This window comes from Schistocerca serialis, chromosome 8 (genome assembly GCF_023864345.2).
Source record: "Schistocerca serialis cubense isolate TAMUIC-IGC-003099 chromosome 8, iqSchSeri2.2, whole genome shotgun sequence".
NCBI classification, from domain to species: domain Eukaryota; kingdom Metazoa; phylum Arthropoda; class Insecta; order Orthoptera; family Acrididae; genus Schistocerca; species Schistocerca serialis.
The window spans coordinates 552,088,194-552,102,858 of record NC_064645.1 but is presented as its reverse complement, the minus strand read 5'-3'; the positions used below and the strand labels follow the sequence as shown (position 1 = coordinate 552,102,858).

At 37.3% G+C, this 14,665-nt stretch overlaps 1 protein-coding gene across 1 annotated transcript in view; it reads right to left on the bottom strand.

Moving 5' to 3' along the window:
* Positions 1–265: 265 nt before the first annotated feature.
* LOC126416217 (transforming growth factor-beta-induced protein ig-h3-like) overlaps positions 266–14,665 on the bottom strand; it is a 114,798-nt gene continuing 100,398 nt past the window's right edge. Inside the window, exons 10-15 of the mRNA XM_050083813.1 lie at positions 14,354–14,569; positions 13,648–13,958; positions 8,271–8,456; positions 5,770–5,926; positions 5,501–5,679; positions 266–443 (exon numbers count right to left, since the gene is read on the bottom strand). Coding sequence (XP_049939770.1) covers positions 354–443; positions 5,501–5,679; positions 5,770–5,926; positions 8,271–8,456; positions 13,648–13,958; positions 14,354–14,569 — 1,139 coding nt within the window. The 3' untranslated portion in view covers positions 266–353. The remainder of the gene's footprint in view (positions 444–5,500; positions 5,680–5,769; positions 5,927–8,270; positions 8,457–13,647; positions 13,959–14,353; positions 14,570–14,665) is intronic.

Here is a 14,665-nt window from a genome sequence, read left to right as displayed (position 1 = left end):
GGAATAATATTTTTGAGTAAAGGCCTTGTTTTTGCTTTTGAAAGAAAGCCTAATACAAATTAGTGTGCCATTGTCACTAATACAGCTTCTAAAAATATGGTAATCATGTATCAGAAACTACTCTGGATCTGAGATGATTACAAACAATGAAAACAAACAAAAAATTGTATCCAGTCTTTAGTCACAATGTGACTTTTGCAGTACAATACTGCTCTGATATGTCAGTACATTTCTTATAACTTAACACACTATTACACAGATTTTGTCCTCTTTTTTTTTCATCTTCAAACTAGGAAAATAAAAAGTTTGAAACATAAGCATTGTAAATACAGTTGTAGCTTCTGCAAATGAAACTAGAGACCATAAAGGAATACTTCTACATTAGGATTCCTGGATCGGTGGCCAATAACTCTCCTATATTTGGGGTTTGATGGCATCATCACCTGCAACAAACAGTCATGAAAACTTTAACATAATAAAGTGGCATAGTTGTTTTGATAATGGAAAATAATGATAATAATAATCTGTTATACAAAAATAGTGAGAATTTGGAATGAAAAACTGAATGAAGGGTAAGAGATCACCAATAAAGTTGGGAAGAGGGGAAAAAATGGAATAAATTTTTTCACATTTGTAGATGACTTTGCTATACTTTCTGAAAAATGTTACATCTGCTGTAACACAAAGTAATCTTTTAGAATAAATAGCAAGCAGGGCCAGCTTAAGAATTTCTGCACAGAAAACTTTTAAAAAATACAACAAAATTGCTGAAAACAGACATTAGCCAAACTGAAAACTTTTAAAAATTTAAATATCTTTGGGAAATTATCCAAGAAAATGGTTTGGAAAAACCTGCTACAGAGGAAAGGCTACATAGAATGGGAAGGCATATAGCATAACCAAAAACTTTTAGAACAAAAAGTCTAAAAATGCAAAAATAAGGCATTATAATACAGTAGTGCAACCAAAATGTCTAGCATTAAACTAACATTTAGGTAAAAATATATCTAAAAACAAAGATGATGTGACTTACCAAACGAAAGTGCTGGCAAGTCGATAGACACACAAACAAACACAAACATACACACAAAATTCAAGCTTTCGCAACCAATGGTTGCTTCATCAGGAAAGAGGGAAGGAGAGGGAAAGATGAAAGGATGTGGGTTTTAAGGGAGAGGGTAAGGAGTCATTCCAATCCCAGGAGCGGAAAGACTTAGCTTAGGGGGAAAAAAGGACAGGTATACACTCTCGCACACACACACCCATATCCAACCACACATACAAGACACAACCAGACATTTGTAAAGGCAAAGAGTTTCGGCCGAAGCATTGGAAGCAGTGTATCTATTTTGGAGGAGATTATCTCGAAGGAGGCCATGCACATTAAGTAAAAGGTAAACATAGAACAATTTTGTGGACAAAGTTCTGGAATTTTTTTAACAGTCCTAATATGTGTAATGTTGCACACATTCATTGAAGGTGTGTGCAGCAAAACAAAGCCATTCTCGCAGGCCAGTCACATGAGCTTCCACAGCAAGCAAATGTAAGACTACGCGGTGGTGGTCCCTTCCTCAGTTGCTGTTATCTGACACATCTGGACTGTTTCCTGTGTTTTTGTGATATTAATACTATACTTGTACTTTCCACCACCTCTTGCCCATACAGATTATGAAATACATGTCAACATGCTGACCTTCAGTTTAGTGATTGTGTTCTGTTGTGTTTTAGATGCACTACATACTGGTGACAAGTAGTTCCCTGGGCGCCAATAAAAATCTCTGTCTACTATACAAATTGCTTCATCTTACTGCATCTTTGTTCTTGTCTTTCCATTTAATCTAACTCCTAACACACAATAACTTGAAATATGCTATTGGCAGTTGGCACTCTCTTCTGTAGACCATTTCAGTTTCTTTGATGCTCAGATGAATATTTCGCAATGAACTATTTTTGTTTGATTCATGACTAATTGATAATTTCCATTGTTGTCACACAAGTTACTTATGTTTAAAAACATCGTGACCTGAAGTGAGGGTCCCAACCTTCACAAGAAGGTAGTCGCAGTTTTGGCTCACCAAGCTCTACCATGAATGCCAGATTTACTGACCTTTAGCAGCAACAGCAGCCACAACACACAATAGCAGCAACAGAACTTGATTGAGCTCTTAATTCATTCAGAGGAACAGGAACAGCAGCAGCATCAACTGTACTTGATCATGCACTTAACTGTTTCACCATTGCAGTAGTCACAGTTGCTATCAGCTATCCCAGCTCTCCAGCCATTTAATGAAACTCAAAAGGACTGGGAAGTATATTAGTAATGCCTCATGCAACATCTTTAGGCAAGTGAGGTGAAATGTCCAGATCACCAAGTCTTTTTTCTGTCTATAAATCCTCGGTAGGTTCAAGAGTTAGCCTCTCTGTGCCATTATCTGGCATTTTCTTTCTATTTTATGAGTATTTTTCGAAAAAATTGCATGTGGTATCAGTAAATCTATAACTCTTACAACATCACAAGTCAGAAGCTGTAAGTTATTCAGTTTGAACTGTGAAACTGCAAGAGTTGAGTTGAAAATATGAGTGTGGAATAGTATATGTGGAAAGTTTAATTCATGATGTAGTGCATCTACTAGACATCGCTCACAATGACACCCTTTGCTACCGAATAGCCTGGGCTGTTTTTCTTTGCATTCTAACTGGGAATGTCCACATTATGAAGATGAGTGTCATAAGTGTCTTCACAAAGATCACACTGTGGAACTGTTGTAGCACAGCAGACATCAGCCAGTGGCCTCATCTGATACAAGTTAACATTTAAATGACTTATTTTTGATACTGGCACACCAGTCTCAGTTATAAGCCATTCTACATACTTTAGGCCAAGTACACCCTCTCTCAGTAAGTACAGTTAACATTATGGGTGTGCAGCCACCATGAAGTGCCACATCTATGATGTGTGAAATTCATGAATGCTTATAGAAACTCATGGGCACTTATAATCAGGTGTCCGCAGACATTGTCTGATTGTGCCAAGATCCATCAGTCAAAAATATTTTGCCCTTCATATTCCGCTTTTGGATTTTCATTACGTCATACAGTGCATTCCCTCAAGCTCATCTTTATCCAGTGCTGCCACAGATAATTTGTACAAAATTCGCACCACTGTTTGAACCTGCTTTGGGGTAAGCAAGTTGATTTTCAGGCCCATATTTTATCAAAAGCCAACAGCATGCCCTACATTTAGCAAAGCCTGACTATTCCATTGGCCATTGCGGATGAGATTAAAATGGAGCTAGATTAACTAGAACAACAGATTTTGTCTCTCATTTCCTCTAGTCAATGGGAGTCATTATTAGTGGTAGTCAGGAATTCTGGGGGGGCTCTCTTTGGTCATAAAATCTTGAAGCAAACCCTTGACTCATTCAGACAAACTTTTTTCAAAACTTTCAGGAGGTAAACTGCTTTCCAAAACTGATCTCACAGATACATATTTTCAGTTACATATTGATGAACACTCACATAAAATATTAGTCTTGAATGTGCCAGTCTGAAAGCATTGCTTTAATAGGTACCATTTTGAAATGGTTAGTGCCTGCGCCATACTACAAAGTTTTATTAAGCAGACAACTGCATGAATTCACACTTTGTGTAAAGTCTCTTGACACTATTCTAGTCACTGGTTGTACAACAGCTGAAGTTTTGTGCCATCACCACCTGGTTTTAGTGGTCCTTACACACAGAGGACTTGTGTGTAGCTTATGCACCTTCTTTCAGTCAGTGGTTACTCAGTTAGGGTGTATTCTGAATGAGGAACACTTCAGCCCACCACAGAAGATGCAGAGGTTATTCAAAATATGCCTGTACCCAAATCGATCAACAGCCTTCAAGTACTCCTCAGAAAAGTGAATCACTATGCGAAATTTATTCCCCAGACAACCTCAGTAGCAGACCCACTAAATCCTTTCCATAAAATGTAATTTTCATTTCAATAGTCTGAAGAGTAATCATGCTTTTCAGAAGATAAAATCAACTTCTGTGCTAAGCTCTATCCTGCCTTCTTAGAGGTCCGCATCCATCAATGGTTGAAGCCCAGAGGTGCTCCTTTATGGGCTTCCTCACAGGATGTCAAACTCCTGTGACCAACTCAATTTATGAAGCAACAAAATTCCACGTGGGGATTCTGGGGTAAACACGTACATCCGGGGTGGATCCAGGGTCTGCCATGGAACAGCAGGGACACTAGCTGGTGTTGGTGGCTATAACATATCGGATATAGCATCAACACTGCCACTAACTGTGGCAGCAGCACCCAGGTCAATGGCCTCCCTGATCAGGGAGTCCAGCAATACCACCGGCACAGTCACATTGTAGTCTCTGTATAACAAGGTCCCAATAGACGGCCACCTGGTCCTTCTTTCCCATGAACTGTGGGACGCACTCTTTGACGTCAATCTGGCTTCACCAACAGTTAAATCGCCTGCCATGCCATGTCTCAAACGAGTGCCTCTGCATCCAAAAATATCCAGGTTTAAGCAAGAAACTCTAGATCCAGCACCAGCATAGCTATTGGTCCCAGACATCTTCCCAGAGCCTCCCGTCAGGACATTATCTAGCTCACGACTATTTCTATCATCTCATCCTCCCACACGCTTAACCAGACAGATACTGGCTCTACATCCTCGTTCAAGATGAGAGGGATTTAGTAACTTTGCTGAACATGCAAATGGATGATACAAATGTATCAGTATGTGTAATATTACACGTGCATGGTGAGGGCAACTCAAGCAGAAACAGCCAATATCGCAGGCTAATGAAACAGCAGGCAAATGTAAGATGCCTACTGCAGTCGCTTCCTCAACTACTGTTCTTCGGCTTGCCTGTACTTGTGGGTTCTGCAATGACAACTGTTTACTGTGTGTTTAGTGCAATGATCATTGAACTTGAGATTTCCATCACCTCCTACCTATGTGGAAGTTTGATTACGAAACACATGCTATCCAGGTAAGTTATACTTTGAACTTATTCCTCTACTCTGGAATGACCTCAGAGTAATTTATTTGTGGCTCAGATTAATATTTTGGCTAGAACTATTATTGTTTGGTTTGCAGACTGACAAATTTCAAGGATCACAACAGTGTGACCCATCATTCTTTTAGGTTATCTGTTAGCGAATACTGAGTGTAAAATACTGGCAACAATACGTAACAAACTAGTGACACAAAAATGGTTTCTAGAATAGATCAAAATAACTTTCAAGCTTCTCATACTAAGTTTTAGCTTAATGAGACTGTCATTTGCCAAGAGAAAGGTAGGCAATGCTATCAACCAGATGGTTCAAATCAGAATCTTCTTTCCCACAACCATCAGTGAATAGAACATACCATTAAATAACAACAATACTTTCAATATACTTACCAGTGATTACCTTTATGTATTCCCCATGACTGTAAAATTATAATCAGCCTTCATAAACTGGTTGTAAACAACAAAACATACATACCTTGTTGACAAAGTGAACCACACCATCATTGGACACATGATCACAACTGGTAATGGCAGCTCCTCCCATATGAATGCGACCCTCATAGTCTCGGCGGAGGGGAAGAGGCCCACCAAGTGATTCTGCTCGACTGGAGAAGGGCCACGTAGCTACACTTACTCCAGAGCAGCAAAGCACCTCTGAGGAATAATAAAGGAATTAACCACACATTGACTTCCATTCGTCCCAGAGACAGCCACTCAAAAATTGCCAAAAAAGTGTCTACATACCTGGTAAAATGTGCTTGCGTAGAACATGAGTTAGCAGCTCCTTGTCTGATGTGAGTGTGTCCATCTGTGGCTCTGGAATGCGAGCAAAAACCTCATCTGATGGTGCTAGGAGAGTAAATGGACTGTTTTCTTTCAGTTCAGATATCAGGCCAGTTTCCTGTAATATGGGGATATACTTAAATTAGCTATCAAAATACAAGAAATACACATTTCAGTTGCTATTATTATAAATCAAACAAAATGTTTCACTTTAAAAAAATACCAAATTTGTAAGCCAAAATAATTTGTTTTAATGTTTGCAGAGTACTAACACTACTCAAAATTTAAAATATGACTTGTTTAACATCTGCTTCTAACTCAAGAGCACATAAATGAGCCAGCAGTTATCAATAACAATAGAAATATTTATTTAGGGCTTAATTCAATAACGAACTCAAACAACAAAAGACAATATTCAACTTATGCTCATTATGATGTAGTTAAAAATCAGTAAGCCTCCATATCTATACAATAAATTCTTCAAAAGCCAAGAAAAATTACGTCATGTGAAGTGCTAGCACCCTGACACCCTCTGCATGCCCTGACAGCATTCCATTCCTGCTCTGCACAGTTCAGTGTAGCTATATTTACAAGCCATTCAGATGAAGTCTTGTCCTTGCTCTCCAGTATTCAGCAATAGAAAGTATTCTTGGGTAGCAAGTATGTCATCCTTGTGCATGTAGTCAGTGTCCATTGCAGCACAAAGTCAAGCATATTCTTCCATTACCACTATGTGCAATACAGCTGCAAGGATAGCTAGTATTTACTATCACTGACCACGATAACCAGCCACCGTGTGACCTGATGGCCACCTCCGTGGTTACCACAGCTAAAATATTCCAGTATGGATTTGGCAGTGTTTAACATGTATTGCAGCATCCTTACTCCAGGCATCACCCAGAATCATTTCTTTAAACTGAACTGTGATTCATTTGAGAACATTATTAAAGCAGACATAATGTCAGATTAAGATGAAGTCAATCCTTGCTGACAAACAAAAGCTAAACTAAATCAATACAGACCTGCACAAGAGGAAAATTCACTAAATTTCAAAGCAATAATTTTCCTGCAGAATTGTCAAAAAGCACAAAGAATTTGGTCCTGCAAAAATCCATCACTGGAATATGACACCATACTTGAAAAATGCTTGTTCAAAGATCCTACTTATCTCTTCAAATGGATGCAGGAAAAATAGATATAGGAATATGCCACAGTTAAACTGAAAACTAAATTGAAGACTTCTTAACAAGCAGTTCCCATTCACTCTCAATGGGAGAATACTGTCATAAGGGAAAGTAGTACCTGGCACATATAAAGGAAATGTGACAGGACTGTTACTTTTCACAATTAACTGTCATTTTCAGTTCTTCAAGACTTTTACATATCCATCTGTAGTGTAAATGAGAGGCCATGAGTATAAAAGTGTTCCGATATGATGGGACTTCATCAGTTGGCAAGCATTTAGTGCAAAAATTAGCACTCCAATGGAAGATGCTACAAGAAAGGTGTCATGCGGTGATGTGGAGAGCTTTATCCTAAAAAATCTTTAAAAAAATTCTAATAAAGCGAAGCACTAATTCCTCCAATACAAATCTCTGCTAATGACAACACAAAAAAATTACATAAAAATTGGATTTAAACAATGCTGGAGACGGAAAATAGATAATCTTCCTTTGAGAGATAGAACAGGAAGGGTAAAAATATGTATGATATGTTATATACACTGAATAACACACCATATGGGCATTTGCATATTACTAATTCTGATATAGACCGCCCCAGCTCTATACTACAGGTCCCATTTATAACATTCACTATGACTCTGCACAAGCTTTCAACAATATGCTCTACCTATGTCCAGTTGGGAAACAGTTTTGAAAAACAAAATGCGGATATCTGTTTTGGAAAAAATGTGGATATCTGAAGCATTATCAAGACATGAAGCAATTTGCATACAAGTAGCAGATATGACCCTGTCCACCAAATGTCATATCTTCTTAGCCTGCTAAATATCTTCTGCAACTTTAGGAAAGCCCATGCGCAGCAGTTAATGTGGGACAGCACCCTTCTTTAGTGGTAAGATGATGTCTTTTGCCTTTTCTCTCACATGCACAATGGCGGTGACACTTTCTCTTATGTTAAGTCAACAGACAAGGCTTTGATAACACTCAGACCTCATATTTCAGCCATCCTGCACCAGAATTACTCACTACATCTGACAAAAGCATCGGGACAGACTACTTGCTTAGTGCCTGCTACACCTAACTTTATACAGATACATTGATGCAACATAGTAAAAAAAAATTGGAGACATCTTCATTTCCTAGCAACTGTTAAGTAATTTAGTTTAGGTTTCCAGTTCATACTCAGCTGGCACAACCAGCATAATGACACTGCTACAACAAATAAAAACATCTTCATATATTGTAAGTTATCACAAATTTAATATTTACTAAACATACCTGCAGTAGTCTCAAAAATGTGCTGAAATTTCCACTAGCTTCAAGCAGCTGTACTGCATCACCTGCAGGTGGTACCAGAAGACGGTCCACCTGGTGAATCAGTCCTCCACAAGCATGTTCATCAAGGTTTGTTATTCGTGCACATTGAACTGTGGCTCGCTTCCCCAGCAATGTGAAATGTGGCATCTGAAATATGTTTTGTTATCAGACAACATTGATTTCTACACTGATTTTTTAGTAGAGTCATGTGAGCATAAGTTTCTTCTTCCGTTATCATCAGTATTGTTTTATGTTAAATAAAAATGTAAGCTGTGAGCCAAACTAACAGTGAACTTTCATCAGTGAAAGCTTAAAACTTTATCAATGACTTTTCACTCCTTCACTCTTCTTATGTAATTGATGCATTAAAATACATAGTTGTCAGTCCACCCACCATCCCTCTCCCCCCTCCTTTCTGTGCCTCTTCTTTCTGCTTAATTTGCTACACCTTAAATGTCTTTTGATTTAATAAGAAATACATCCATTCTCCCAACATTCATCCAGTCAGTAGGAAAGGGATTAACATTTCTTCTTACACAAAGTATTCTGTGTACCATTCTATCAATAGTCAGCACATTTTAATGTCCATGAAAGGCACATGTTCTATTTTGCATGGTAGTGACAGTTCTCTCATACAGTTCCTTGTAATAACTCAGACAGGAGATAAATCCATGTATTCCTATTTTATCAACTGAAATACAAATAATGTTGAATTTATCTATAACAAAGGAACTATGCTCTAACTATGATATAGCAGAAACTTAATTATACACGGAAAAAGGTGTCTAGATTTGTGTGTATTGTAAAAGCTTGAATGTCACTTCCGTCTTTTGAATTCCTTCAGTCAATGTTCCATTGTCACTGCTGTTAGGAAAATGAAACTTAGAAGCAATGCCACATTGACAGTGAAGCATTCCATTGACAGTGAGATCACTGGAGGCAAAAAATTAGGACAGCTGCAGAAGCATGGAGAAAGGAATTGGATACCGGGTGTGAACATTTAACCTCCAATCAGTAAAAGGTGCAGTGTCAGTCTTGTAGATATGTCATATTACTATTATTATTTTCTTTTTGTTCTCAGAGTCAGTGTAATCTATTCTTTAATGAGATGCTTACACTGGGATTTAAAGATACAAGAGTATGAATTTGTTTCGGGATCATCTTAAAAATGAACAACCTGATTGGTGATCATAATCAAATGAAATCATTTCTTGTTTACCCAATACACTTTAATTTTATTGTTATCTTCAATTTCCATCAACAGTGAGATCATCAGTGGGAGAGTGGTAGCTCTCTTGAAGGACAGTGGAAGAAATAAGAATACAATGTTCGAGAAAGATTGATGTGGTATAGGCATATGTCAAAGCTAAATAAGAGTGAGGAAACACTACCTCTCAGTCTCAATGCCCTTTTTATGACTAAATATTTTTGGAGTATGTTCTCGATTTTAATATTTGTTGGACACTAGCTAGGATTATGGTTCACAAAATAATACCACCTTGAATGCTTTGGAATGATCAATCTCTTCTGGCCTGATGACTTTAATCTGGAAAACTATACTATGCCTTTATGTCCTTTCAGTGCCCAATCTAATATTCATACAGCTGGTTATCAAGCTCAGCCTGCATTGTAGAATGAAGAGTTTTATTACAAAATCTCTCAAGCCAAGGGCCAGAATGAGGTATCTGCATTATCAGTAGCATCTTTTCTACCATCTTTGCATAGCAAAAGAGCACATTCTTCATTTCTTTTGAAATTTCTTCTATCACGCAAAAGTATTTACAACAGTTTCATCAAATTTTTGACAGTGGCCATCTTTTCCAGGAGCCTTACATTATTTATTTTCCAGTTACAGCTCCGATTCCTATCTATCAGGTGGTCATTTGTTGTATAACATTTAAAAGAGTTCAAAAATTACTTCTTGACACATTGACATTTAAATTTTTGAAATTACCAGTTTCAACCATATCAAATGGGCAGTCTTAATCTTGTTGAGGACAATGATCTGTCACACACTGTGAGTGACAATGTGTGATCTATAACAAGGCTAAGACCTGTGCACTGTTCCTGACCTAAAGGCGACCATTTTACATGGTTCGAAGCTGTCACAAAATTTTTTAAATTCTTTCTGGGGAAAAAATTAATAAATATAGCATCACAAGTGCCTTCACATCATTATAAAGTCATATTTACAAAATTAATGGTTTCAATCTGCTTATGTAAAACTCAATATTTACACATCTAAAAACAAAGATGATGTGACTTACCAAACGAAAGTGCTGGTAGGTCGATAGACACACAAACAAACACAAACATACACACAAAATTCAAGCTTTCGCAACCAACGGTTGCTTCCCTTCCCTCTTTCCTGATGAAGCAACCGTTGGTTGCAAAAGCTTGAATTTTGTGTGTATGTTTGTGTGTCTATCGACCTGCCAGCGCTTTCGTTTGGTAAGTCACATCATCTTTGTTTTTAGATATATTTTTCCCACGTGGAATGTTTCCCTCTATTATATTCAATATTTACAAAGAAATATTTCTCAACTACTAAGAATGATTGTCAGAAATACTAATGAATATTGTCATTGGATAGATAAAAAAATCTACTTGCCATGCAGCATCAGGAAAACACACACATAAAAGATATTACATATGCAAGCTTTCAGAGCCATTGGCTCCTTCTTCTGGCAGAAGGGTATAGGAAAAGGAATGGTGAGCCTTTTCCTAAATCTTACCGGTCCTTATCCTTCACCCCCGTTCCTTCCTCTTCAACCTTTCTGCCAGAAGAAGAAGCCACTGGCTGCAAAAGCTAGTATACATAATACCTTTTGAGTGAGTTTCTCTAGCCACTACTTGGTGAGTTGATTATTTTTGTCGATATAATCAGTTCAGAACTGCACATCTTGCTTAATCAAAGATTTTCTGTAAGTTATAGCATTAAATCACCTATACACCGTTCATCATAAGAATAAACATGATATAAGCAAACACAAATGTGTGGATTGGTCAGCAACCGTAACACCTTTACACTAGTGATGTTACTCTTAAATATAGATCCTACTTATGAATTGGCTGTGTGGTTTTTAGTTTTAAAAAATCATGAACAGTCACAGTCTCTGCAAACGCTAGTTGTGCTCTGAGTGTGACGCTGTTAACGTCTACTGTGAAAAAAAAGTTGATGCTGCTTCCTGCCCCTGATGAAACATGTGTAGAACACCATGAAAATGGTGAGAAGTTTTTCTTAATATTTTCACAAGATTACAGAGAAAATCAGGTTTGAAGTTTTTCAAGAAACATTATTTACAAAGTTTAAGTCAATTTTGTAAACATGAAGCATGGCTTAATCAGTAGCATTGGAGAATGGTGAAACAAAATGAAATGTCGTGTGGCTAGGGACTCCAGTTGGGTAGGCCAGTCACTTGGTGCAAGTCTTTTGAGTTGACGCCACTTCGACGACTTGTGTGTTGATAGAGATGAGATGATGATGATTAGGACAACATGACATCCAGTCCCTGAGTGGCGAAGATCTCCGACCCAGCCGGGAATCGAATCCATGCCCCCTCGGCATGACCATCCGTCGCACTAACTACTCAGCTATGGGGGCGGACGAAAACGGTAATCAGTATTCTGTGAATCACTGGATCAGATCTCACTGTGGCCCTTTATATTTAAATGTGTAGGTATTTGAACTGAATGAAATGAAATTGAAGAAAATATTTCATCACATATATGCTAATCAATATATACTGAACATCATCTTTTATGAAAAATTCGCATATTCTGGTTTTGAATTACACCTCACACTTAAAATTCCAATTTTCATTGCAAATGTAAATTCTTAATAATCGACATTTTATAAAAGATTGTTGGTAAAGATTGTTTAAATTAAGAAAACATTGCAAATTAATATTTTGGGGCAAAATAAAAATCAAATACTCTTTATTTGCACTATGTCCACTGTTTTATACCACATATGTTGTCTCACTTAAGAAGAACATGGAGAACAGTAATTTTTATGGCATCAATTACTCTATTCAAATGCTGCATTTTTACATTTTCTACCATACCACTGCAATCAGAACCAAATAGAATTGATCTGGAGCCAGTTTAAGGAATTTATTGTGAGGAATAACTAGGCATTTAAGATGCCAGGCATAGTGGAACTAATGCACGAACCTCTGTCAGATGCCATTGCCAAAGAATGGCATGATGCACAACACCACGTCATAAAAGAACAGGAGAAAATGTGGTGCTTGCATGGCTTCATGGGTTTTATTGGTAACCACCTCATTATCAACATAACAGATGACAGTTCCATTGCTGTATTCCTCAGAACTGCATATGAAAGGAATTCCATATTGTAAGTAATACCTTCAGTGGCTTCAATATTTAACTATACAATAAAATCCCTGCAACATTATTTTACAACACTCATAGCTCACACAGAAAAATTATCTTGTGTTTCAAATACGAATTTTCATCACTCTTGCTTTTAATTACAATACCATGTTCGCTAGGAATGAGAGCACGTTATGTTTTCTGTGTGGTCTCCCAAGAACCATATTGCTGGAGTTTTGACACATTCCGTTTAAAATTAAATAACATCTGAAGCTATATTGTTTCTCTGCTCATTTCTTTTACATATTAATTGCAGCTGTTCACATCACAGCAGGTTAGTTAAATGAGGAGGTAAAGCTGTTGTCCCATATTCTCTCAGAGTCAATGTGTGCATAATACACACCATAAAATGTACTTTACTATACTTGAGACAGTTTGGTTTCTGCTCCACTTGAAATGAAATCTACCAAACATAGAAGAGTACATATTGTAATGTTTACATCAAGTTTGTTTTTATGATGAACACAGTATAAAAAATGATGAAACCACTGATGGTGCTGTGACGATAATTACTCAAGAATGTTCTTGAAGTGATCTAGGAAAAACCTACAGTAGGATAATCAGATGAAGTCTCAAATCTTCCATCCATCTAGTTCTTAACCACTGTCCCACCAGATTCAATATGCTCATTTCAGTTGGTCGGTATTTAGAAAATAGTAAATTAATTCTTCTTGTATAATGGCTGACTAAACACAGAAAAATACAATAAAGAACCGTCCCCCAAAGTCAAGGTAAAAATTGAACAACAAAGGAACCCCATATCATGACAGCAGTTTGATAACTGATGTAAATACCTTAACCCATTTATTGATAAATAAACACCCACTGACTGCAGCAATATCCTGCTCATGCATATTCTAGTATACAGCTTTCATAAAATAAAGGCAAAAAATATGCAAGCTAATTTTGCAGAAAGCACAACATTAATATGAGTACTCACAGTAGCATATAGGTTTATCCTGAGGCTATGGCCTTCCAAACCAGATGCAATTTCTTTATTGTTTGTGATATCACATGAATGCACCTCAGGCTTTGCTGTATGGAAGAGGAGCAAGTTACGCAGATCCTCAGGACTTTTCCTTGCTAATTCAATTGCAGCAACTGCTTCAGGACGCCGCAGGGCATCATCACTTGGGGCAAATACAGTCACATTGTCTGCTGAATCGATTACACCAGCCAGACTAGCTTCCTTCAGCAGGCCAGCAAACTGTGTTAGGTTCTGTCGTTCCAAAACAGTTGTAACTGGCAGTCCTGAACACAGACACAAAATGATAAAAGTTGCTGAACTCACCAGAAATAGTACTTCATTCCACACTATCCTACTCACTCTCACTCAGAAACTTAATTCACAATAAATCCCTTATATCCCTGGGAAATAAAGTTATACAATGATCCACAAAGTGTTTTCTACCTTTATAACCCCACTGCCATTTTATCAGATTTATTTCAACAACTCTTCATTTACAGTTGTTCAACACACATAAATTGTAAACTTTGTTTATATTAGTCACAAGTAATAGTCACTATACAAAGTAACTAAATTTATGAATTTACAGCGTCTTAGAATCAGTATACTGTTACTCAATAGGGAGCATATACTAGCATCTATATATAACGTAAGATTTATTTACAATTTCTTGTCGTACCTGAGTCAGGAAGAAGAATTTCTTCAATAACATGTATAATTCCATTTGTACCCATTATATCACGAGCTACAACTTGAGTTCCAGAACCCACAAACAGCTTTCCATCTTCAGAACGTTCTAGCATCAAAGGAGTTCCAACAGAAGTGTGTGTTGCTACTCGCTGTGTTACAGCACACGAACACAGTGTGTGTGTCAGCAAATGGTGACCCAAGACATCTAAAAAAAAGTCATTAGATTTCTCAGTCAATAGTCTGACATTTTCATTTGAATCAATATTCATATCAAGAAGAAGACAGTGCTTTTCCAGAAAAT